Raw genomic sequence first — 26,418 nt, forward strand, 5'->3', positions numbered from 1 at the left:
CTTGCTCTAGCATGAGTTTTCACCATGGATTGCAGTCCTTCAGGATAAACCTGCTCCAGTGTGGATTCTCCATAGTCTGCAGTTCTTGTCAGGAGAGCCTCCTCTAGTGTAGTTCCTTCTCATGGGCTGCAGTTTCCTTCAGGGAATATCCACTTGTTCTGGCATGGAGTCTTCCATGGGCTTCAGTGTGGATATCTCCTCTGGTGTGGTCGTGTGGTCCTCTCCACAGGCTGTAGAGGCAATCTCTACTCCAGTGCCTGGAGTACCTCCTCCCCCTCCTTCTTCATTGACTTTGGTGTTCTCAGGATTGTTTCTTACTTTTTTTTTTTTCCTTGCTTCTCACACTCACACGCTGCCTGTGCAGCATTTTACCCTTTGTTAAATAGATTTTCACAGAGGTGCTACCAGCTTCATCAGTTGGCTCAGCTTTGACCAGTGGAGCTGGCTGGAATCAACTCTGTCCAGCACAGGAGCAGCCTCTGGTCTCTTCTCACGGAAGCTACCCCTGCAGCCTCCCTCTGCTACCAAAACCTTGCCATGTAAACCCAATACATTCTGTTGTGCAGCTGGCTGTAGATGAACAGATCTGTAGAAAAGTTACATTGAGGACACAGTTATCCATATTGTGTGTTTCAGGGAGGTTTACTTTTGGTCTAGCTCCAGCCTGGTCCCATGGAGTGAATGCCCATTAATGGTCTGAGCGTAATTGCTCACTTAGTTTGATCTGAAAGGAGTTTAGTTTACACTCTGCAATCACTCAACAATCTGAACCAAAGTACAATTAGTGGGGGCAGTTGTGAGACTGGCTTCAAACTGATCCAAACTAAAACACTGATGTAGGCATACCCTTGCAGTACTCCATGAGTCAGGCAACATTTAAGTCAGGAAACGTGACCTCAGCTTGACCTTCAGAATTATTTCTACAAATCAGTGTAGACGTGGTTAATGTATCTGTACTCCAGATGTCCTCTTCCTGGAGTACTAGCATAAAATTAAATAATGGGTGATTGCAGAGTGACTGTGCAGCTAGTGTTTGATTCTAGTGCTTGGAGGTAATATTCTCAGAACCTTCTGGAGTTCTTTACTCAGAATCCTTCTACTTCTGTTTTGTTCTAGTAATAACACTTTGAGTACAGAAAGGCTCGATATTATATCTGTTAAAAAATGAAGAATATCTTGACTTCATGTAGATGCTGGTTTTGTTCTCCTCAAACAGAGCAAAAATGCATTTAAAGTGTACCTTCTGTACAGGTTGCAAGAATTAATAACATTGATAGCAAGGCATGCTAGTTTCCTAAAAGAGTAAAATAGTGTTGTGGAGATTTTTATAATTACCTAAAATTAATTAGATTTGGGATCTGAATAGATGTACAATTCTATGTGTAGAGTCTGTGTATGACAAGTATGGAGTATCTCTCATTACTTAGTTTTTTCTTGACTACTGCTTCTAAAAATATTTTATTTTCTATAATATGAAAAATCATATTTTAAATTATAATAAGGGCTTTTTGCCTTGTGGACAGTCTTTTCAATTTATTCTTGCTGTTGATGTATCTGCTATTATGATATGGAAAAGGCCTTCGCTATAACTTTAATTTAATTTTCCACCTCAGTTTAGGCCACTGAGCATTAGGACCAGGGGGCTTACAGGCCCCTTTTAGTCTAGTATTCATTATTTACCATGGATCTTTTTATGCATTTGAAGTATTTTCCTTTAGCTGTATAATTTGATCATATGTAGTTTTCATAGCATGCAGGGATATTCTAGGCTTTGAAGCTTTGATTGAATGAAGGAGTCCTAAATCTTTGCCTTATAGGTGTTATGGTAGTAGTAGTAAGCAGAATAATATGACTCCCTGAAGGAGCCCTAAATCTTTTCCTCATAGGCATGATAGCAGTAGTAAGAAAAGTATGACTGCTGGCTACAGTGGCCTTGCAGGAAGAAAGAAAAAAAAAAAAAAACAACAAACCAACCTACAGAAAAAAACAACCCTGGAGAGTGTTTCTTCTGATATCTTTGAAGTTCAACAAATGTACTATTCAAGACTCTTTAGTAACTTCTAGTTATGTATCCAAATTTTATATTTACAAGACTAACTTTAAGAACACAGATTGAAGAAATTTGACTGTACTTTGGGCTTCCATTTCTCCATCTGTAAGTTAGAGATAAGTGATATTCACTTTGAGAAGAACTTTTAAATAACCTGATAAATTGTATTATCAGAGAAGATGATAGACTTTATGTTGTGACAGTGTTTGGGGAAATACTGTAGTATATATTTGATGGAAATTAGTTATGACAGTTGATCACTGCTCACATTAAATATAGTTTACATCAGTGTCACCGTAGCTGTTGCATAAATGTGTACTTGAGGACAGGATAAGATGTATTTACCTTGGTTTATTATTTTAAGGATTTCTTAATTATGCTTAATTTCTTATAGGAGGTGCTGAAACAGCTACAAGGAAGTATTGAAGATAAGACAATGGCATCTTCTGGACAAATTGACTTAATGGAACGACTTAAAGGTAAATTTAGAATTATGCTTTAAGTAGGTTCATTTGTTTCTTAGTTATTGTTGCTTTAGGATAAAATTTTCCAACTCAGATGCATCTTCTTTCCAGTGCTAACTTTGGAAGTTAGGTATAATCTCAGCGTCTGTTATTTTTTGCCAATTATTTTAAGACACATTTTCAAAAAATGTGTTCTTATGTTGCTTTTGTTCTTTTGCTACTGTTACCCCAAGACTTCATATGAATTGCATTTGATATATCTTACACTTTATTCACTTCTTCATGAAAAAACTGTTTTTAATTGTTTAAATTAGTGATGGATTAGTTCCACCAATTTTCTGAACTCATTTACATGCCCTGCCCTTTCCCTGTCACATTACTAGAACTGTATCTGTCATGCTGAAAATTTATGCCCCCTTCCCTAGAGCATATGGTGGAACATGCACCCATCCTGTTATATGGGATGTGCGGAGCAAGCCCAGATCAGTGACTCGCTGCATACATCTGTTATCCCTATCACAGAATCAGAAATATTGTAGAGGATGTCTACATTTAGGCCCCTATGGTGGAAACAGTTATTATTTACGTAATGGTGGAACATCTGTGGGAATCCCTGAGAAAGAGGCTATTAGGAAGTGGGATACAAGAGCAATTCATATGGTATTTATGCCACACTCTGCCCATTTTTTATGAAAGTGTCACCAAAATCGGTCAACACCAATGTAGCATTAAGAAGCAGGCATTCTTTATTGCAGCGCCAGATGCATGGGGGATTGCTCCACCTAGCATGCATGCTTATCACATGTGAAATAAAGTTTATATCATATAGAAACATACATATTCATTATATTTCCCAGAATAATTATGCATATTCAAAACAATTCTTAGAAATTATTCTCATAAACTCAGCCTTGCTGCGCATACTCATTAAGTCTCTCTGGGGGTCTTCGGTGGTCTTCCAAGCCTCCTGGTGGTCGTGCAAGTGTGTCCTTTATTTGACCCCTTCTTATGGGCATGTTGTTTTCTTCTCCATGGTGCATGGTCTCTAACCACAAAAATCTGGTATCTATGATATGCTTGACCACCCTTATTTCTATTCTAGCCCAAATCAACTATTCTAATTGGTTAACTACTCCCTGACCTATTGCCAAGATGGGTTGGGGCTGTACTGGGAGCATAGCAGCATATAAACAACATTAAAGGATTGTCTACCCCGTTCCCATCACTTCAGTTACATTCCCTAACAAAATATAAAATGTAATAATTTCCTAGCGAGGTTCCTATAGTTACTTCTTCCAAGCCTAACAATTCTAATTTATAGATTATGCCTGTCGTAGTTCAGCCCCGATCGGGACCAGACTACGCAGTCTCTCTCTCGCTCCCCCCACCCTCTGAGAGAATAGGAGGAGATGATATAAGAAAAAACAGCTCAAGGTTTGAGATAAGGACGGGGAGAAATCCTTAAAGTTACCGTCACGGGCAAAACAGACTCGACTTGGGGAAAACTATTCATTTATTTCTAAAATTAGCAGGAGAATGAGACAGGGAACAAGATAACCTCCCCCCACCCCTCCCTCTTCCTGAGCTTAACATTATCTCTACTACCTTCCCCTCCCGAGTGGCACGGGGGGGGAAAGGGAATGGGGGTCGCGGTCAGTTCATCACGCGTTGTTTTACGCCGCTGTATCATCGTCAGGGGAAGAACTCCTCGCATTCCTCCTCTGCTCCAGCGTGGGGTCCCTCCCACGGGCCACAGTCCTTTGTGAAACTGCTCCGGCGTGGGTCATCTCTTCCACGGGGTGCAGTCCCTCTAGAACAGCTGTCCCAGCGGGCCCTCCACGGGCCACAGCCTCCTTCAGGCCTCCACCTGCTCTGGCGTGGGGTCCTCCACGGGCTGCAGGTGGATCTCTGCCCCTCCGTGGACCTCCATGGGCTGCAGGGGGACAACCCGCTCCACCATGGTCTTCACCACGAGTTGCAGAGGAATCTTGGCCAGGAGCCATGTTACTCCTCCCCCTCCTTCTTCACTGACCTTGGCGTCTGCAGCCATTCCTCACAACAGGCTGGTAGATGTCTCTCAGGATCCTTTTTACATCTTATTCACTTCTCATCTCCTCTCCACTTCTTGCAGCCAGGCCGGGCCGAGTTGGGCCCAGTCGGCTGCCTGGCGAGAGGCCAGAGGGTGAGGCCTGCAAGGCCCATGAGGCTCGCGCCTCCCCCTCTCTGCCCCCCGCTCAGCTGCTTCACATCTTCTCCTCCTCTTTTTCCTGTTTTCCCCTACTTAAATACGTTATCGCAGAGGCGTTATCATGGGACATTCTGCTACCAATTGGCTCGGCCTTGGCCAGCAGCGGGTCTGCCCTAGGCCCAGCCGAGTCCACTGAACAAAGGGGAGCGACTTCTAGCAGTTTCCTACAGAAGCTACCACCTTAGGCCCCCCCTCACTAACAAAACCAGAACAATGCCTTACAATTTTCAGTTTCTTAGTCAAACTTAACTCTTCTGTTTGATTGAATCTTGATTATTTTATCAGAATACGTGCAACATTTTCCCCCCTTTGAAAGTTTTGAAAAATCATTTCAATACTTTCATCCTAATTCTAAAAATTTATTATCTTTTATAATGCATTATCAATATTTTGTTTCATTCATTATATGTTGGTGGGAGCCTTGGAATTTATTCTTTTTCATCCTCTTGTCTAGCCGCTGCTTGGATAATCATTCGATTAGTTGTGATCTTGTGGTTTATTTGTTTCTTTAAACAATAATAAACCAAAATACTTGCTAAAAAGATTATCAACAAGACTAATGCAGTGCTAATCAGTGTTTTTATCCATGAACTCAAATTCCATCCCAATCCAATTAAGATCTTATCTATCCAACTTTCTTGCATGTCCTGCTGAAGTTTTTGAGTGTCTCCTTCTGTCTTTTCCAGTAAGTCCAAATTGTGTTCCGCATCTTGAGTTACATTTGGAATGTGTATGCAACAATGATCAGTTCTATCCCTCAGGTATCCACAAACTCCATGTCCTTTGAGTAAGAGCATATCTAAAGCCGTTCTATTTTGTAAAGTAATCTTTGAGGTTGCTTGTAACTGCAAATTTAAATCTCTAAATCCCTTTCTGGTCACATTGGCCAACCTTTCCACCTGTCCTGTTAATCGGTATAGCCAATCCCGATTCCTATATATTGCCAAAGGGGTCAGTAAAGATTCTAAGACCCAACTTATTCTAACTCCCGTAGAGGGTTCATTCCACTCCTCTTCAACATCTGTTGTTCTTTTAACTCGTTCTAATTTCAAATTTTCTAAAGGCCCCCTAAAAGGAGACTTTTTCCAAATTGAGCACAATGTTGGCATCTCCAGCGTGATTTGTTTTACCTTTCCATCAAGAGGCAAATGAGTTGTCCGTGTTCCATCACTCATTGCCAAACCAAATGTCCCGGACTTTGAATGGTCGATTTTCTACAACTAAATATTCTTCCTCTTTTGGGTTTATATGTTTCAGTCAATTGGAGATCATGTCAAAGTCCTCTGCACAAGCAGCCATATTTCAAGGCCGCCATTAAAGGGGGAATATTTTAAACTGCCATGTCTACAGTACGGCAATTGTATATTTTCTCACATTTCCACCAAGATATTATATTTTCCTTTTCTCGGAATGAACTCCCTTTATCATTTACGGATGGCCAAGTTGTAAAAATTGACCCATCCCAGGTAAAGCACCAAGGAGTTTTGGCCATATATTGGAATTGAGATAACATAGTCATAGACCATACTGAATCCCAACTAACTGCCCTTTCTGGTATAGTCTGGTTATCCTCATCACATTTCCATTCCATGACCAGTTGAGTTCTGTTTTTCTTCACTTGTTCATCATAAGTACAGTATCCTACATTATGGAATCTCTCTATTTTGGTAAAAACAAAGTTTAGTAATTTTTCGCAGTCTGCTCTACTTCCTGGAAACTTCCATTGTTTCTTAATATTTGTTACTTGTTCTTGCTATCCAATTACTGGTCTTTTTTTCACAGTGAGTAGTTGTATTTCTCTGTTCTAAAATAGTCAAATTCATTGTCAAAATTCTCTATGGAATGGATTCACCAACTGCCCTTGGTATAGGCAAACAGGCAGTAATTTGTGTCACATTCTGGAGATTGGCAAACCCTTTAATCAATCCTATAATCAAATTTTCTTCCTGGGTTTTCTTTGGGAGATAAATTAATTGTTCAGCTTGTCTCTTATTTATTTCCTTCATCTCATTTTGCCTTGGTACTATCTCACTTTTCTCCTTGTCTTCCATCCAACTCACCTTTAATTTGTCAGTATCAAATTCTGGAATTTGAGTAGAATTACATTCCAATCCCAAAGTACCTCCATAGTTTACTGTCATTTCTCGTTGTTCAGTTTTTGCCACAAACCAGGCTCCCACTAGCATTAATCTTCAAAACCATATCCGTTCTCCCCAGATTTCAAAATGATATGCCAGATTAGATGACACATTTCAAAGTCAATTTTGAAGTCTTAGGATCCCTACTGACCATTTTCCACGCTGGTGGTGCTCTCTTCACCCTAGTATAATGTATTCATGCTTCAGATTCAGCAATTTTAATGGTACTTGAAAGGGTCCTTTCCAGTGCTCCTGAAGAGGTTCAGAAGTCCACGTCTTCACATAGACATAATCTCCTGGTTGAAAATCATGTACTGGATTCTCCAAAGACAGAAGCCTGTTCCAAACAATCACACTTTGAAGCGCAGTTAAAGTTTTTCCTAAAGAAAGCAGATAGTTATATAAATCTTGTTTTCCTTTTAAATGTAGATTTAAATTTGGTTCAGGAGATTCATAAGGTTTTCCACACAGTAATTCATAAGGACTGATCAATGTTCCATTTTGAGTTGAAGCCGAATCCATAATAGAGCCAATGGAAGTGCCTGAGGCCATTTCAAATTAGTTTCCTGACATATTTTACTAATTTGTCTTTTTAATGTTTCATTCATTCTTTCTACTTTTCCACTGGATTGTGGCCTCCAAGGTGTATGTAAGTCCCAAGTGATTCCCAACATTTTACTGACACCCTGCACTACTTCTGCAACAAAATGTGAACCCCTATCTGAAGAAATTCCAATAGGTACCCCAAATCTCGAGATGACTTCCTGCAATAATAGCCATTTAATGACTTCTTTTGCTTGGTTGGTTCAACAGGGAAAGGCTTCTGGCCATCCTGTAAAAGTATCAACCCCTACCAGAATGTATCGATATCCATTGTGTCAGGGTAGTTCTGAAAAATCTAATTGCCAATAATCTCCTGGTTCCATTCTTGATTTTAATATTCCAATTTGAACCTTTTTCTTTATCACTGGGCTGGTTTTCAAACATATTTCACATTTTGCAGTTGTCATTTTAGCTATTTCTAGCATTTTTATTGATACTAAGTGTCTCCTTAGGAGAGTTACTAATGTTTCTGCTCCCCAATGGCATTCCTTATGTTTTCTCTGCATTATTTCCCTCATTATTTGTGGTGGGATTGCTACTTGACCCTTTGGTGTCACCCATCATCCTGCCAAATTTTTCTTTGCATTTAATAATTTTCCCAGTTTCTCATCTTCCTCAGAATATTAGGGTTTATCTCTTGGTAGAGCAATAGACTTAGTAGGGATCAATGCCATTTGTAAGGCATCTCTTTTTGCTACTCTCCTAGCTGCTCTATCTGCCAACTTATTTCCTATAATTTCTTTTGTATTTCCTGATTGATGTGTGTTCTGGTTTTGTTAGTGAGGGGGGGCCTAAGGTGGTAGCTTCTGTAGGAAACTGCTAGAAGTCGCTCCCCTTTGTTCAGTGGACTCGGCCGGGCCTAGGGCGGACCCGCTGCTGGCCAAGGCCGAGCCAATTGGTAGCAGAATGTCCCATGATAACGCCTCTGCGATAACGTATTTAAGAAGGGGAAAACAGGAAAAAGAGAGAGGAGAAGATGTGAAGCAGCTGAGCGGGGGGCAGAGAGGGGGAGGCGCGAGCCTCATGGGCCTTGCAGGCCTCACCCTCTGGCCTCCCGCCGGGCAGCCGACTGGGCCCAACTCGGCCCGGCCCGGCTGCAAGAAGTGGAGAGGAGATGAGAAGTGAATAAGATGTAAAAAGGATCCTGAGAGGCGTCTGCCAGCCTGTTGTGAGGAATGGCTGCAGACGCCAAGGTCAGTGAAGAAGGAGGGGGAGGAGTAATGCGGCTCCTGGCCAAGATTCCTCTGCAACTCGTGGTGAAGACCATGGTGGAGCAGGTTGTCCCCCTGCAGCCCATGGAGGTCCATGGAGGGGCAGAGATCCACCTGCAGCCCGTGGAGGACCCCACGCCAGAGCAGGTGGAGGCCTGAAGGAGGCTGTGGCCTGTGGAGGGCCCGCTGGGACAGCTGTTCTAGAGGGACTGCACCCCGTGGAAGAGATGACCCACGCCGGAGCAGTTTCACAAAGGACTGTGGCCCGTGGGAGGGACCCCACGCTAGAGCAGAGGAGGAATGCGAGGAGTTCTTCCCCTGACGATGATACAGCGGCGTAAAACAATGCGTGATGAACTGACCGCGACCCCCATTCCCTTTTCCCCCCCCCAGTGCCACTCGGGAGGGGAAGGTAGTAGAGATAATGTTAAGCCCGGGAAGAGGGAGGGGTGGGGGGAGGTTATCTTGTTCCCTGTCTCATTCTCCTGCTAATTTTAGAAATAAATGAATAGTTTTCCCCAAGTCGAGTCTGTTTTGCCCGTGACGGTAACTTTAAGGATTTCTCCCCGTCCTTATCTCAAACCTTGAGCTGTTTTTTCTTATATCATCTCCTCCTATTCTCTCGGAGGGTGGGGGGAGCAAGAGACAGACTGCGTAGTCTGGTCCTGATCAGGGCTGAACTACGACAATGTGCTTTACAGTGCATGATTGCCATCTGAGTTGGCTTTTGAACTGCTTGTATTAATTGTAAAATTTCTTCCTTGTGTTTAATACTTGTTCCTTGAGAGGATGATAACCCTCTTTCTTTCCACAGAATTCCATGGACATGTACTACACCAAAGGCATATTTTGAATCAGTCCAAATATTTCCTTCCTTCTCTGTGCTTAGCTCTAATGCCCTTGTCAAGGCAATCAGTTCTACCTTGCACAAATTCAGCTCAAAAAGCAAAGAATTGGCTTTTATAACAGAATTTTCAGTTGTCACCGCATATCTTGCGTAACGAATTCCCTTTTGCACAAAGCTGCTGCCATCTGTATACAGCTCCCAATCAGGATCATCCAGCGGTTTATCTCTTAAGTCCTCTTGACTGGAATAAACATGTTCAATGGTCACCAGACAATCATGTTCTAGTTGTCCTTCTTCCTGTACAGGACTCAAAAAGACTGCAGGATTCACCAGGTTAGTTGTTTTCAGAGTCGCATCATCTTGTTCTGTCAGAACTACCTGGTACTTCATCATTCTGCTAGGGGACAGCCAATGACCTCCTTTTGTTCTAAAACAGTGATTACCATATGTGGTACGTATACTGTTGTCATTCTTCCCAGAGTTAGTTTTCGAGCTTTATATGTTAAAATCACTGTACCAGCAACTGCTCGGAGGCAAGTAGGCCATCCTTAACTTACAGTGTCTAGCTGTTTGGAGAAGTTGTATCGGTATGGAGGGGTATAGGCTTTTTAGAAAGGACAGGCAGGGGAGATGAGGAGGGGGTGTCGCTCTCTATGTCAACAACCAGCTGGAGTGTGTGGAGCTCCACCTGGGGATGGAGGAGGAGCTGACAGAGAGCTTATGGGTCAAGATTAGAGGATGGTGACAGACAGGGGCCGTTACGGTGGGGGTCTGTTACAGGCCGCCTGGCCAGGAGGACAGAGCGGACAAGGCGCTCTATAGCCAGATAGGAGCAGCCTCGCGGTCACAAGCCCTGGTCCTCATGGGGGACTTAACTACCCTGACATCTGTTGGAGAGACAACATGGCAGGGCACAGGCAGTCCAGGAGGTTCCTGGAATGCGTGGATGACAACTTCCTCCTGCAGGCGATAGAGGAGCCGACAAGGAGGGGTGCCATGCTCGACCTTATGCTCACCAACAGGGAGGGACTGGTGGGGGATGTGAAACTGAAGGACAGCCTTGGCTGCAGCAACCATGACACAGTGGAGTTCAAGATCCATGGGGCAGCGAGGAAGCTACACAGCAAGCTCTCTGCCCTGGACTGCAGGAGGGCAGACTTTGGGCTTTTCAGGGACCTGATGGGCAAAGCGCCATGGGATGCGGCCCTGGAGGGAAGAGGGGCCCAGGAAACTTGGTCAATGTTCAAGGAGCACCTCCTCCAAGCTCAGCAGAGGTGCATTCCGATGAAAAACAAGTCAGGCAAAAAGGCCAGGAGGCCGGCGTGGATGAGCAAGGAGCTCCTGGACCAACTGAAAGTGAAAAAGGAAGCCTATAGAGGGTGGAAGCGAGGACAGGTAACCTGGGAGGTCTACAAAGAGGCTGTGCGAGTGGCCAGATGAGGCAGGCTAAAGCCCTGACAGAACTGAATCTGGCCAGGGACATCAAAAGCAACAAGAAAGGCTTCTATAGTTATGTAGGGGACAAAAGGAGGTCCAGGAAGAATGTAGGCCCCCTCCAGAAGGAAATGGGTGACCTGGTTACCCGGGACATGGAGAAGGCTGAGGTGCTTAATGACTTTTTTGCCTCAGCCTTCACCAATAAGGGCTCTTGTCACGCCACCCAAGTTGTGGAAGGTACAAGCAGGGACTGGGAGAATGAAGAACTGCTCATTATAGCAGAAGAGCAGGTTTGAGACCATCTGAGGAACCTGAAGGTGCACAAGTCCGTAGGACCCGATGAGATGCATCCGCGGGTCCTGAGGGAACTGGTGGAGGAAGTTGCCAAGCCACTGGCTATCGTAGTTGAGAAGTCATGGCGGTCTGGTGAGGTCCTCGATGACTGAAAGAGGGGAACCATAACTCCCATTTTTAAAAAGGGGAACAAGGAAGACCTGGGCAACTACAGGCTGGTCAGCCTCACCTCTGTGCCTGGCAAGGTCATGAAGCAGATTCTCCTGGAAACCATGCTAAGGCATGTAGAGAATATCCTCGCTGAACAAGGGCATAATGTGCTATCTGAGGCCTGTCTGCACAACCCGGCTTGCCGTTACAGTACCAGTGACCTTGAGGTCTTCTTGAAGGGCAAGTAAGTGGTAAACAGCCGTGTTGAAATCAGGAAAGAGGATGTTGAACAAGATGCGCTAACCGCAAGCAGGGGAGGAGAATAAGACGTAGATGCTTGTGCTTATTTGCATATATCCAATCAGTCACACAGTATTAGCGTGTGCTGCGAACCCTGTACCCAATAGTAATAAGCCTACCCCCGCGTGCAACCCTGAAAATCCTATAACTGTGTGAGCAAAGCCCTCAATAAACGAAGATCATGCTTACCTCCATGAGGAGTTCGTGATTATTCCGTTCCCGTCTTCCGACAAAGGCACATGGGGAGCAAGGAGGTGGTTGGTGACAGCCAGCATGGCTTCACCAAGGGCAGATCGTGCCTGACCAATTTGGTGGCCTTCTATGACGGGGTGACAGCATCGGTGGACAAGGGACGAGCAACAGACATCATCTACCTGGACTTGTGCAAGGCTTTTGACACTGTTCTGCACGACATCCTTCTCTCTAAAGTAGAGAGACATGGGTTTGATGGACAAACCACTCGGTGGATAGGGAATTGGCTGGATGGCCGCACTCAGAGAGTGGTGGTCAACTGCTCAATGTCCAGGTGGAGACTGGTGACGAGTGGCGTTCCTCAGGGGTCCGTGTTGGGCCTGGCCCTGTTCAACATCTTTGTCGGCAACATGGACAGTGGGATGGAGTGCACCCTCAGCAAGTTTGCCGATGACACGCTGGAAGGGGAGGGATGCCATCCAGAGGGACCTTGACAGGCTGGAGAGGTGGGCACGTGCCAACCTCATGAAGTTCAACCAGGCCAAGTGCAAGGTCCTGCACCTGGGTCGTGGCAATCCTAGGCACAAATATAGGCTGGGCAGAGAATGGATCAAGAGCAGCCCTGAGGAGAAGGACTTGGGAGTGCTGGTGGATGAGAAGCTTAACATGAGCAGGCAATGTGCCCTTGTGCCCCAGAAGGCCAACCGCATCCTGGGCTGCATCAAGAGGAGCGTGGCCAGCAGGTCGAGGGAGGTGATTCTCCCCCTCTACTCTGCCCTGGTGAGACCCCACCTGGAGTACTGTGTCCAGTTCTGGAGCCCCCAACACAAGAAGGACATGGACCAGTTGGAGAAGGTCCAGAGGAGGGCCACGAAGATGATCAGAGGGCTGGAGCACCTTTCCTGTGCGGACAGGCTGAGAGAGTTGGGGCTGTTCAACCTGGAGAAGAGGAGGCTCCCGGGAGACCTTATAGCAGTCTTCCAGTACCTCAAGGGGGCCTACAGGAAAGATGGGGAGAAACTCTTCAGTAGGGCCTGTTGTGATAGGACGAGGGGTAATGGTTTTAAAATAAAGGGAGGTAGATTTAGATTGGACATTAGGAAGAAATTTTTTTCACTGAGGGTTGTAGAACACTGGCACAGGTTGCCCAGAGAGGTGGTGGATGCCCCATCTCTGGAAACATTGAAGGCCAGGCTGGATGAGGCTCTGAGCAACGTGATCTGGTCGGGGATATCCCTGCTCCTTGCAGGGGGGCTGGACTAGATGACCTTTGAAGGTCCGTTCCACCCCTAAGCATTCAATGATTCTATGATTTTAAGTACACCACCGGTCTTTTCCAGCTCCCCGTTTTCTGGGTCAGCACTCCAAGTGCGAGATGTTGCCTTTCATGAACAAACAACCGAAAGTCCTTGGTTAAATGTGCATGTCTCAGTGCTGGTGCCGCCATCAAAGCCCGTTTTAAGTCTCGAAAGGCTCTTCATTGCTCTGGATGCCATACAAATGGTATGACCTTTTGGGCTTCATATAACGGTTTAGCTATTAGACAGTAATTCATTATCCCAAGTTGGCACCACCCAGCCATTCCCTAAGAAGCTGTCGTGGTTTTGTTAGTGAGGGGGGGCCTAAGGTGGTAGCTTCTGTAGGAAACTGCTAGAAGTCGCTTTGTTCAGGGGACTTGGCCAGGCCTAGGGGGGACCCACTGCTGGCCAAGGCCGAGCCAGTTGGTAGCAGAATGTCCCGTGATAACGCCTCTGCGATAACGTATTTAAGTAGGGGAAAACAGAAAAAAACAGAAGAGAAGATGTGAAGAAGCTGAGCAGGGGCAGAGGCACAGAGGGGGAGGCGCAGGCCTCATGGGCCTTGCAGGCCTCACCCTCTGGCCTCTCGCCAGGCAGCTGACTGGGCCCGACTCGGTCCAGCCCGGCTGCAAGAAGTGGAAAGGAGATGAGAAGTGAATAAGATGTAAAAAAAGATCCTGAGAGACATCTACCAGCCTGTTGTGAGGAACGGCTGCAGACGCCAAGGTCAGTTCAGAAGGAGGGGGAGGAGTAATGCGGCTCCTGGTCAAGATTCCCCTGCGGCCCATGGTGATGACCATGGTGGAACAGGTTGTCCCCCTGCAGGCCATGGAGGTCCACGGAGGAGCAGAGATCCACTTGGAGCCCGTGAAGGACCCCACACCGGGGGAGGTGGATGCCTGAAGGCGGCTGTGGCCTGTGGAGGGCCCGCTGGGACAGCTGTTCTAGAGGGACTGCACCCTGTGGAAGAGATGACCCACGCCGCAGCAGTTCCACGAAGGACTGTGGCCCGTGGGAGGGACCCCACGCTGGAGCAGGGGAGGAATGTGAGGAGTTCTTCCCCCGACCATGAAGCAACGGCGTGAAACAACGTATGATGAACTGACTGCAACCCCCATTCCCTCTTCCCCCCTGTGCCGCTCGGGAGGGGAAGGTAGTAGAGATAATGTTAAGCTTGGGAAGAGGGAGGGGTGGAGGGAGGTTATCTTGTTCTCTGTCTCATTATCCTGCTGTTTGTAGTAATAAATGAATAGTTTTATAGAATCATAGAATCATAGAATGGTTAGGGTTGGAAGGGACCTTCAAAGGTCATCTAGTCCAACCCCCCTGCAAGGAGCAGGGACATCCCTGACTAGGTCAGGTTGCTCAGAGCCTCATCCAGCCTGGCCTTGAACGCTTCCAGAGATGGGGCCTCCACCACCTTTCTGGGCAACCTGTTCCAGTGTTCTATAACTTGCATCGTAAAAAATTTTTTCCTAATTTCTAATCTAAATCTACCCCCCTCTATTTTAAAACCATTACCTCTCGTCCTATCGCAACAGGCCCTACTAAACAGCCTTTCCCCATCTTTCTTGTAGGCCCCCTTGAGGTACTGGAAGACCGCTCTCAGGTCTCCCCGGAGCCTCCTCTTCTCCAGGCTGAACAGCCCCAACTCTCTCAGCCTGTCCTCATAGGAGAGGTGCTCCAGCCCTTTTATCATCTTCGTGGCCCTCCTCTGGACCTTCTCCAACTGGCCCATGTCCTTCTTGTGCTGGGGGCTCCAGAAATGGACACAGGACTCCAGGTGGGGTCTCACCAGGGCAGAGTAGAGGGGGAGAATCACCTCCCTCGACCTGCTGGCCACGCTTCTCTTGATGCAGCCCAGGATGCGGTTGGCCTTCTGGGCCGCAAGGGCGCATTGCCTGCTCATGTTAAGCTTCTCATCCACCAGCACTCCCAAGTCCTTCTCCTCAGGGCTGCTTTCAATCCATTCTCCGCCCAGCCTGTATTTGTGCCTGGGATTGCCATGACCCAGGTGCAGGACCTTGCACTTGGCCTGGTTGAACTTCATGAGGTTGGCACGGGCCCACCTCTCCAGCCTGTCAAGGTCTCTCTAGATGGCATCCCTCCCTTCCAGCGTGTCGACAGCACCACACAACTTGGTGTCGTCGGCGAACTTGCTGAGGGTGCACTCTATCCCACTGTCCATGTCGCCGACAAAGATGTTGAACAGGGCCGGGCCCAGCACGGACCCCTGAGGGACGCCACTCGTGACCGGTGTCCACATGGACATTGAGCCGTTGACCACCACTCTCTGAGTGCAGCCATCCAGCCAACTCCTTATCCACCGAGTGGTTTGTCCATCAAACCCATGTCTCTCTATTTTAGAGTGAAGGATGTCGTGCGGGACATCCCCAAGTCGAGTCTGTTTTGCCCGTGACGGTAACTTTAAGGGTTTCTCCCTGTCCTTATCTCAAACCTCGAGCCGTTTTTCCTTATATTTTCTCTCCCTATTCTCTCGGAAGGTGGGGGGAGTGAGAGAGAGACTGCGTAGTCTGGTCCTGATCAGGCCTGAACTACGATAAAGGCTCTTAATTCATGAACAGTCTTTCTCTCAGGGATATTACAGATCGCTTCCTTATGGTCTGTTCCCAATTGTCCTTGTCCTTTGGAAATTTCTAAGCCCAGATGTATTACAGTCTGGTTCGCTATTTGAGCCTTATTTCTAGATGCTTTATAGCCATTTAGTCCAAGAAAATTTAAATGATCTATTGTTACCTTTATGCAGGTCGATCTTTCTTCCATTACAATCAAAATGTCGTCTACATATTGCAGAAGGAGGTGTCCAGGTTTAGGTTTTGATTCATTTTGTTTCCACTGTTCAAGTTATCTCGCCAATTGGTTTCCATAAATTGTTGGACTGTTCTTAAATCCTTGTGGTAGTCTTGTCCATGTTAGCTGCATTTTTCGTCCTGTCTGTGGATTTTCCCACTCAAAAGCAAATAATTTTCGACTTTCCTTTTCCAAGGGTATATAAAAGAAAGTGTCCTTCAAATCAAGCACTGTAAACCACTGATGATTCTCTCTCAGCGCTGTTAAAAGTGTGTATGGATTTGCAACTACAGGATATATGTCTTTAACTATCTGATTGATGGCTCTTAAATCTTGAACTAATCTATATTCACCTGAAGGTTTTCTTACTGGTAAAATTGGAGTATTATATTCTGATTCACACTCTTAAAGAATCCCATATTCCAAAATTTTATCAATCAACTTTTAAATTCTTTGTCTAATCTCTAGCTTGATGGGATACTGTTTGGTTCTTACTGGTTTTGCCTGTTCTTTCAACTCTATTTTGACAGGTTGTGCCATCTTTGACCTACCAGGTATGTCTGTATTCCACACCGTAGGTATAACAGCCTCATCCACTTCCTGTGGTATTTGCTCCTTGACTTTCTCCTGTATCATCAATGTTTCCCCTGTCTTTGATTCTGGTATTTTCAAAAGGATTTCTCCTTCTTCAAAAACTATTTGTGCATTTAATTTGGACAACAAATCTCGTCCCAACAAAGGTATCGGACAATCTGGCACATATAAAAATTCACGTATAATTACCTTATTTCCAACTTTTAAATCTAGAGGTTGTAGGAATGGCCTATTTTCCTGTTTCCCAGTCAGTCCAATTATATTAGCTGTTTTATTTCCCAATTTCCCTTTACAAGTGTTCAAACCAGAATATACTGCCCCCATATCTACTAAAAATTCAACTTTATCATCTCCCAGCTTAATTGCAACCAGAGGTTCAGCTGGGTTCCCCTCCAGTCCCCTTCATTCATCTAAAGTCATCATCTTTGCAGCTTCTTGGTGACTTGTTTTCTTTTTAGGACAATCTTTTTTCCAATCTCCTTCCTCCCTGCAGTATGCACACTGATTCATCCCTAGAGGTACATTAGGTTCCTGGTCACCAAAGTTCCTAAAACCATCTCTTCCTCTAGCTCGTCCTCTTCTCCTTGCTACATACCCTGTTAGAACAGCTATTAATCTATTTTCTTTAACCTTTTCATTCTTTTATTTTCTTTGTTCTTCTTCCTTTTCTTGATTATTAAAAATTTTCCATGCTGTTTCTAACATTTTATTTAAGTTTCTTGAGTCCTCTCCCTCTAATTTTTGGAGCTTTTGTCTTATGTCAGGTGCCGATTGTCCCATAAAAATCGAAGACAATTGTTGTTGTGCCTCAGTTTCCAATTTTAAATCAGTATGCTTTCTGGCAATCTCTTCCAATTTTCCTAAGAATACAGAAGGAGATTAATTCTTACCTTGCTTTACTTCATATAATTTAGACCAATTCAAAGCCTTTGGCATTGCATGCTTTACTCCATACAACACATATTTTTGGTTTTGGTTCAACCTTCTTCTGTGCTCCGGGTTACTTGGATCCCATTGGGGATCTCCCAAAGGGAAATTCTGTCCCAAAGTTCCAGAGAGCATTTCACTCATATGTGCTGCCTCTGCCTGTGCTTTTCCAGTTTTTAACACCATCTGATTTTCAATACTGTCCATTAAATTATCCCATATTACCTGTAAGTCATTCCAATGAGGATCTTGTCTCTACGATTTTTCCTACCCAATCCGGGTCTTCTCTATACACCCCTGCTGCTTGTTTCCGTGCCATCAAATCCGCGATAAAAATTGGCACTTTTACATATACTGGCCGCTGTTGTCCTACTCCCTGTCTCAAGGGGGGGCTAACAATTGACATTATTGTGTAGTTCATAGAATGGTTAGGGTTGGAAGGGACCTTCAAAGGTCATCTAGTCCAACCTCCCTGCAAGGAGCAGGGACATCTCCAACTAGATCAGGTTGCTCAGAGCCTCATCCAGCCTGGCCTTGAACGTTTCCAGGGATGGGGCCTCTACCACCTCTCTGGGCAACCTGTGCCAGTGCTCCTACCGCCTTCATTGTAAAAAAAAAATATTTCTAATATCTAATCTGAATCTACCTCCCTCTATTTTGAAACCATTACCCTTAGTCCTGTCACAGCAGGCCCTACTGAACAGTTTTTCCCCCGTCTTTCCTGTAGGCTCCCTTGAGGTACTGGAAGACCGCTATAAGGTCTCCCCGGAGCCTCCTCTTCTCTAGGATGAACAGCCCAAACTCTCTCAGCCTGTCCTCATAGGAGAGGTGCTCCAGCCCTCTGATCATCTTCGTGGCCCTCCTCTGGACCTTCTCCAACTGGTCCATGTCCTTCTGATGTTGGGGGCTCCAGAGCTGGACGCAGTACTCCAGGTGGGGTCTCACCAGGGCAGAGTAGAGGGGGAGAATCACCTCCCTCGACCTGCTGGCCACGCTCCTCTTGATGCAGCCCAGGATGCGGTTGGCCTTCTGGGCTGCAAGGGCGCATTGCTGGCTCATGTTGAGCTTCTCGTCCACCATCACTCCCAAGTCCCTCTCCTCAAGGTTACTCTCGGTCCAGAGATTCAAGGAGCACCTCCTCCAAGCTCAGCAGCGATGCATTCCGACGAACAGCAAGTCGGGCAAAAAGGCCAGGCGGCCCGTGTGGATGAGCAAGGAGCTCCTGGACCAACTGAAAGTAAAGAAGGAAGCCTATAGCGGGTGAAAGCGAGGACAGGTAGCCTGGGAGGATTACAGAGAGGCTGTGCAAGTGGCCAGGGATCAGGTGAGGCAGGCTAAAGCCCTGACAGAATTGAATCTGGCCAGGGATGTCAAAAGCAACAAGAAAGGCTTCTATAGGTAAGTCAGGGACAAAAGGACGTCCAGGGAGAATGTAGGCCCCCTCCAGAAGGAAACAGGTGACCTGGTTACCCCGGACATGGAGGAGGCTGAGGTGCTTAATGACTTTTTTGCCTTGGTCTTCACCAATAAGGGCTCTTGTCACGCCACCCAAGTTGTGGAAGGTACAAACAGGGACTGGGAGAATGGAGAACTGCCCACTGTACTGGAAGAGCAGGTTTGAGACCATCTGAGGAACCTGAAGGTGCACAAGTCTACGGGACCTGATGAGATGCATCCGTGGGTCCTGAGGGAACTGGTGGATGAAGTTGCCAAGCTGCTGGCCATCGTGTTTGACAAGTCATGGCAGTTTGGTGAGGTGTCCACTGACTGGAAAAGGGGAAAAATAGCCCCCATTTTTAAAAAGGGGAACAAGGAAGACCTGGGCAACTACAGGCCGATCAGCCTCACCTCTGTGCCTGGCAAGGTCATGGAGCAGATTCTCCTGGAAACCATGCTAAGGCACATGGAGAGCAAGGAGGTGGTTGGTGACAGCCAACATGGCTTCACCAAGGGCAGATCGTGCCTGAACAATTTGGTGGCCTTATATGATGGGGTCACAGCATCAGTGGACAAGGGACGAGCAACGGACATCATCTACCTGGACTTGTGTAAGGCATTTGACACTGTCCCGCACGACATCCTTCTCTCTAAACTGGAGAGACAAGGGTTTGATGGACGGACCACTCGGTGGATAAGGAGTTGGCTGGATGGCCGCACTCAGAGAGTGGTGGTCAACAGCTCAATATGCAAGTGGAGACCGGTGACGAGTGGTGTCCCTCGGGGGTCCGTGCTGGGCCCGGCCCTGTTCAACATCTTTGTCGGTGACATGGACAGTGGGATAGAGTGCACCCTCAGCAAGTTCGCCAATGACACCAAGTTGTGTGGTGCCGTCAACACGCTGGAAGGGGAGGGATGCCATCCAGAGGGACCTGGACAGGCTGGAGAGGTGGGCCCGTGCCAACCTCATGAAGTTCAACCAGGCCAAGTGCAAGGTTCTGTACGTGGGTTGTGGCAATTCCAGGTACAAATGAAGGCTGGGCGAAGAATGGATTGAGATAAGCCCTGAGGAGAAGGACTTGGGAGTGCTGGTGGATCAGAAGCTTAACATGAGCAGGCAATGTGCCATTGTGGCCCAGAAGGCCAACTGCATCCTGGAGCATGGCCAGCAGGTCGAGGGAGGTGATTCTGCTCTTCTACTCTGCCCTGGTGAGACCCCACCTGGAGTACTGTGTCCAGTTCTGGAGCCCCCAACATAAGAAGGATATGGACCACTTGGAGCGGGTCCAGAGGAGGGCCACAAAGATGATTAGAGTGCTGGAGCACCTTTCCTGTGAGGACAGGCTGAGAGAGTTGGGGCTGTTCAGCCTCGAGAAGAGGAGGCTCCGGGGAGACCTTATAGTGGTCTTCCAGTACCTCAAGGGGGCCTACAGGAAAGATGGGGAGAGACTCTTCAGTCGGGTCTGTTGTGACAGGACGAGGGGTAATGGTTTCAGAATAGAGGAAGGTAGATTTAGATTGGATATTAGGAAAAAATTTTTTACACTGAGGGTGTAAAATTTTTTACATTGGACCAGGTGTGCCCAGAGAGGTGGTGGATGCCCCATCTCTGGAAACGTTCAAGGCCAGGCTGGATGAGGCTCTGAGCAACCTGATCTAGTTGGAGATGTCCCTGCTCCTTGCAGGGGGGTTGGACTACATGACCTTTGAAGGTCCCTTGACCTATTGCCAAGATGGGCTGGGGCTGTACTGGGAGTATGGCAGCATATAAACAAAACATTCAAGTATTGTCTACCCCGTTCACATCTCTACGTCGATTCTATTAACTTAGTTTCAAAAGACCATACAATGAACTGATCACTTTAGTTACATTCCCTAACAAAATATAAAATGTAATAGTTTCCTAGTGAGGTTCCTATAGTTATGTATTCCAAGCCTAATAATTCTAATTTATAGATTATGCCTTACAATTTTCAGTTTCTTAGTCAAACTTAACTCTTCTGTTTGATTGAATCTTGATTATTTTATCAGAATATGTACAACAAAAGGCAGGCATACTGGTGTCCTGATACTGTTCTGGTTGGCAAGATTGTAGTTTGGGCATCTCCTCATTTAGAAGATTAGTATTTTCTAACTGTACCATTAAACTGGGTTTGTTCACATTATGTTTTTTATATCTTAAAGCAAAATATTTTAACTGTTTCTGTCAAAAAAGTCATAGATTTGTTCATCAAGTATGAATTTAAGATAGAAATTATATTTTAGATTTTTGCTGCTCAGTTTCAGCTCTGAAAATGTTTGCTCTTTATTACCCAGAACTGAACTTGGAAAGTAGTAACTTCCCTGGAGTGAAGTTAAGACCAAAGATGTCCATGCGTTCATATGGGAGCTGGGAAGGCTCTGTGTCAAGCCCTTCGGGAGAGCGTAGTCCTGTTCCCATAGGATCATTTCTGAGAAGAGGATTTATGAATAGAAGCAGAGAAAGCCCTGGTTATTTAGAAGAGCTAGAAAGAGAGAGGTAAACTTCTTCATTTATTCATTCAGTATGCATTGACTTCTACTTTTAACATTAAAATTTACTTATATATCTAATATGTAGCTATTATGCATAGGATTTTGATCGGTGGTTGTCATGGAAACTCACAAAAATTAAATTAGACAAAGTGATAAACTGAAACGCGATTTATTTTTAACAAACTTATAACAAATCCGAACTTAGCTCTACTTTAACCAAAAATGCTTTAAGACTCCAATATCACTAACAATCTACAGGTTCAAGATGTCACTCACGAATTCCGATGATCTAAAATGTGCAATCGCTCACCTAACAAAGGGAGGGCTCTCAACCTTGATGAGTTCCCTTAGGTGGTGTCCTAATCTAAGCATAGTGTTCCCAATTGCAGACCCACTGCTCCAAGGAAGACTGGCCCTCTGGCAGGCTCCATTTATACCTTAGTCAAATCTGAGCTGTGGTCACATATGGTCACATCAGTTCTCATTGGCTGAAGACTCCACTTTATGACAGCCACATGGTTCTGGAAGCTTCCTAGCTTAGGGCAGGTGTACCTGCCACACAATCCACCCTGTGACCGCAGTCATGATTCGACTGGTCTCCTTGGAGTGGTGGTACAGTCACCTCTTGCTTCCAAGATTAAAAGGGAGTGCAGTCTTGGTGAGTTTGATGCTCACTGTGAATCACCATGTCTCAGTTGCTTAAGGTCATACTAGAACATCAGTCACATGAACAGACTCTATGACTGGCTTAATACAATTCACCATATCACAAACTGCAACAATTATAACCACAACCATTAGCAAAGATTAAAGGAGGCTAGTCAGCCACCCAGAAAGAGAAAATCCAAGCATGTAAAAAAATTTTCCTTCGACAGTATCGGGTCCAATGCAGCTTGGTTCTGGAGGGTCACTCCACTGGCATGCTATCCTTGCCACAGCACCATTCACGCTCAACCCCGTGGCCCCACTGGTGAGTTGAAGGATATAACTTTGCTGTCCACGTTGGCCACTATCACCACTGCCAGTAGGAGCAGCAGGACAGTTCTCTTCTTCACGGTCCTGTAAGGAAGCACAAAATCGAGCCTCAGATCAGATCCAGCCTCAGTCCGAGAACTAGCGGACCATTGGCAGGAATTCCCTATGCGGAGTAGGCGGTCTGAGCCCCTAATGTGACTGCTAGTTTTTTAACTCTTCCTATTCCCCTCATAGAGTCACAAAAGGGTTAGGTTTTCCTCCTTGAGGGAGTGCAGTTGCCAGCATTTCCCTAGTGTTTTCCTCTAACGATTCCACCAGCTCCTGAATACAATCGGTGGATTGCCGCATGGCCCAGGGTACTCCCAGTGCTAGTGCCTTTCACCCAATGCTAGTGCCTTTCGCCAAAGGTCGTTCCTCTCTGGATCATAGGGTCGATCTGGTTTCCCTCAGGAGGGCTCAGACTCCCAGGAGGGGGGGCCAATTGGACCCTCCTATTCCCATCTGTGCCACTGCCCAGATCAGTCTATCCCAGCTCACGCCCCTGAGTCACAATATCATGTAACATCTCTGCCCAAGTAAGCACGTCCACGGGTGGATTCTGAGGGTTCTGCAGATTTTGTTATATGGCTCTCTGGATCCTTTCTCTAAGGGACTGAACATGTATTTTTAAAGCATCCAGTAGCCCTCTAATGAGAGGTCTAAGGTGGCTGGGGTCCACCGGTGCAGCCATCGGCACTCCTTGCTGCCCTCTCTCATACATTGCATACAACAAACTGGATAACAAATCCAAACTTAGCTCTACTTTAACCAAAATTTCTTTAAGACTCCAATATCATTAACAGTTCACAGGTTCAAAATGTCACTCAGGAATTCCGATGATCCAAAATGTGCGATCGCTCACCTAACAAAGGGAGGGCTCTCAACCTTGAGGAGTTTCCTTAGGTGGTGCAGACCCACTCCTCCAAGGAGGACTGATTGAAGGTCACCCTCTGGCATTTATACCCTAGCTGAATCTGAGCTGTGGTCATATATGGTCAGGTCAGTTCTCATTGGCTGAAGACTCCACTTTATGACAGCCACATGGTTCTAGAAGCTTCCTAGCTTAGGGTGGGTGTACCTGCCACAGTGGTATACTTATCTTATCTGGGAAGGAAACCAGGAATATACATTAGATTTAAATACAAAAAAAATCAGAAATCCTAAAACACATACTATAACTTCTGCATATATGTATTTCATTGTTACTATTTGTTTGCTGAAGGTTATTTTAATTTGATCAGCAGATTTTCAGCACCTTAAATATTTTTTGAGGTAGGGGGTGGAGCATACCAAACACCTCCATATTGCATCACCACTATTGATAAGTGCTGAAACTGTAGCAATGTGATGGTGTAGTCTTTCTTTTGTTTGCAAATGGTTCTAGCTACCATAGGTGGTTGATTGGTTACTTAATATTCGGAGTCGTTTATTTAGTGATTCTTTTCTCTTAACAAAAATGACTGCTAAACAATGGCATCTTGAAGATGTTATCCCCATATGATGTTTTGCCTGTTGGCAAAACCGTAGACAATTTTTTTTTCTTGGAAGGTAATATGAAGAACATACATCTAGGGCATATTGCAAAGTTGTCCCACAATATCAATCAACTGTGAAGAAAAGGCACAGTAAGAGACATGCAGCTGTTTCCATTGAAGGCTTCTTTATATTCTAAAATGAATCTGACTGAGATCCCAGATGTTTTCAGAGGCCTCTCTGTAAGATAGGAGTTTTTAAAGATTTGGGCATTGAAAGCTACTTGATGGATGGAATGTGTGGTGAGTTGAACTTGGCTGGATGACAGGTGCTCACCTAGTTGCTCTCTCACTCCCCCTCCTCAACAAGACAAGGGGAGAAAATACAATGAAAAAGTCCATGGGTCAAGATAAGGACAGGGAGATGACACACCCATTATCATCACAGGCAAATCAGACTCGACTTGGGGAAAATAAATTTATTTTACTGCCAATTAATAACAGAGTAGGATAGTGACAAATAAAAAAAAACCAACTAAAAATACCTTCCCCCCTACCCCTCTCTTCCTTCCAGGCTCAACTTCACTCTCGACTTCTCTATCTCCTCCCCCAACTTCGAGTGGCGCAGGGAGATGGGGAATGAGGGTTGTGGTCAGATCATAACGCTTTGTCTCTGCTGCTCCTTCTTCCCCACGCTGTTCCCCTGCTCCAGCATGGGGTCCCTCCCACAGGATGCAGTCCTTCATTAACTTCTCCAACGTGGGTCCTTCCCATGGGCTGCAGTTCTTCACAAACTCCTCTAGCATAGCTCCTTTTCTAAGGGATACAGTCCTTCAGGAACAGACTGCTCCAGTGTGAGTCTCCCACAGGGTCACAGATCCTGCCAGAAAACCTGCTCCTGCGTGGGTTCCTTTCCACAGGCTGCAGTTCCAGCCAGGAGCCTGCTCCAGTGTGGGCCCTCCATGGGCTGCAGATTCCATCAGAGCATATCTACCTGCTGTGGTGTGGGGTCCTCCACGGGCTGCAGTGTGGTTATCTGCTCTTACGTGGTCCTCCATGGGCTGCAGGGGAATCTCTGCTCTGGCACCTGGAGCACCTCCTCCCCCTCCTCCACTGACCATGGTGTCTGCAGGGTTGTTTCTCTCATATTTTCTCACTCCTCTCTCTCTCACAACTGCTGTGCAGCATTTTTTTCCCCTTCTTAAATATGTTATCACAGAAGTGCTACCTACGTTGCTGATTGGCTCAGCTTTGGCCAGTGGTGGGTCAGTCTTGGAGCCTGCTGGATTCATAATACAAAAGCTTGGTGGGTAGTTCTTTAGAAACTCCTGCTCTAAAGGGCCTTTCCTGGTGTTTAGTAAAACTTTTGCAATCAAGAGCTAAAAGGAATATACTTTTCCTTTAAGATACTATATCTAGGTCCCTTTCTTTCAGTCCTATCAATAAAATTGAAGCAATTTCCCATGAGTCTGTTCTGATCCTCATCTAATAGACACTCAGTTTTTTCATTTTCCTAGTCAAAATCACTAATCATGTTTGCTTCCTCTCATAAAATCTAGGTTCATGAAGGGTTGTATAAGAATATTTCCCCTTAATTTAGGAATCTCTTCCCATTTGCTCATTCCGATCTTTAAGAATCTAATGTGTCTGCCATTTGAACTAATGGCTTTTTTTCCCTTCCAGTTTTTCATTGAAATGGTCTTTCTTTGTAGTGCCTAGATGTCGTAGTTCAGCCCCGATCGGGACCAGACTACGCAGTCTCTCTCTCACTCCCCCCACCCTCTGAGAGAATAGGGGGAGATAATATAAGAAAAACGGCTCAAGGTTTGAGATAAGGACGGGGAGAAATCCTTAAAGTTACCGTTATGGACAAAACAGACTCCACTTGGGGAAAACTATTCATTTATTACTACAAACAGCAGGATAATGAGACAGGGAACAAGATAACCTCCCCCCACCCCTCCCTCTTCCCGGGCTTAACATTATCTCTACTACCTTCCCCCCCCTGAAGCGGCACAGGGGGGAAGAGGGAATGGGGGTTGCGGTCAGTTCATCACACGTTGTTTTATGCTGCTGCTTCATGGTCGGGGGAAGAACTCCTCACATTCCTCCCCTGCTCTGTTGTGGGGTCCCACCCCTACGCCACAGTCCTTCGTGAAACTGCTCTGGCGTGGGTCATGTCTTCCACGGGGTGCAGTCCCTCTGGAACGGCTGCTCCAGCGGGCCCTCCAAGGGCCACAGCCGCTTTCAGGCCTCCACCTCCCCCGATGTGGGGTCCTTCACGGGCTCCAAGTGGACTCCATGGGCTGCAGGGGGACGACCTGCTTCACCATGGTCGTCACCACAGGCTGCAGGGGAATCTTGGCCAGGAGCAGCATTACTCCTCCCCCTCCTTCTTCACTGACCTTGGCATCTGC

At 46.0% G+C, this 26,418-nt stretch overlaps 1 protein-coding gene across 1 annotated transcript in view; it reads left to right on the plus strand.

The window, feature by feature from the left end:
- The window catches only part of LOC147596587 (adenomatous polyposis coli protein-like), a 139,920-nt gene that overhangs the window by 20,734 nt on the left and 92,768 nt on the right, over nucleotides 1-26,418 (plus strand). Inside the window, exons 3-4 of the mRNA XM_086769680.1 lie at nucleotides 2,445-2,529; nucleotides 21,318-21,519. Coding sequence (XP_086625806.1) covers nucleotides 2,445-2,529; nucleotides 21,318-21,519 — 287 coding nt within the window. The remainder of the gene's footprint in view (nucleotides 1-2,444; nucleotides 2,530-21,317; nucleotides 21,520-26,418) is intronic.

Source organism: Chlamydotis macqueenii, chromosome W, assembly GCF_036417535.1.
Source record: "Chlamydotis macqueenii isolate bChlMac1 chromosome W, bChlMac1.mat, whole genome shotgun sequence".
Classification (NCBI taxonomy): Eukaryota; Metazoa; Chordata; class Aves; order Otidiformes; family Otididae; genus Chlamydotis; species Chlamydotis macqueenii.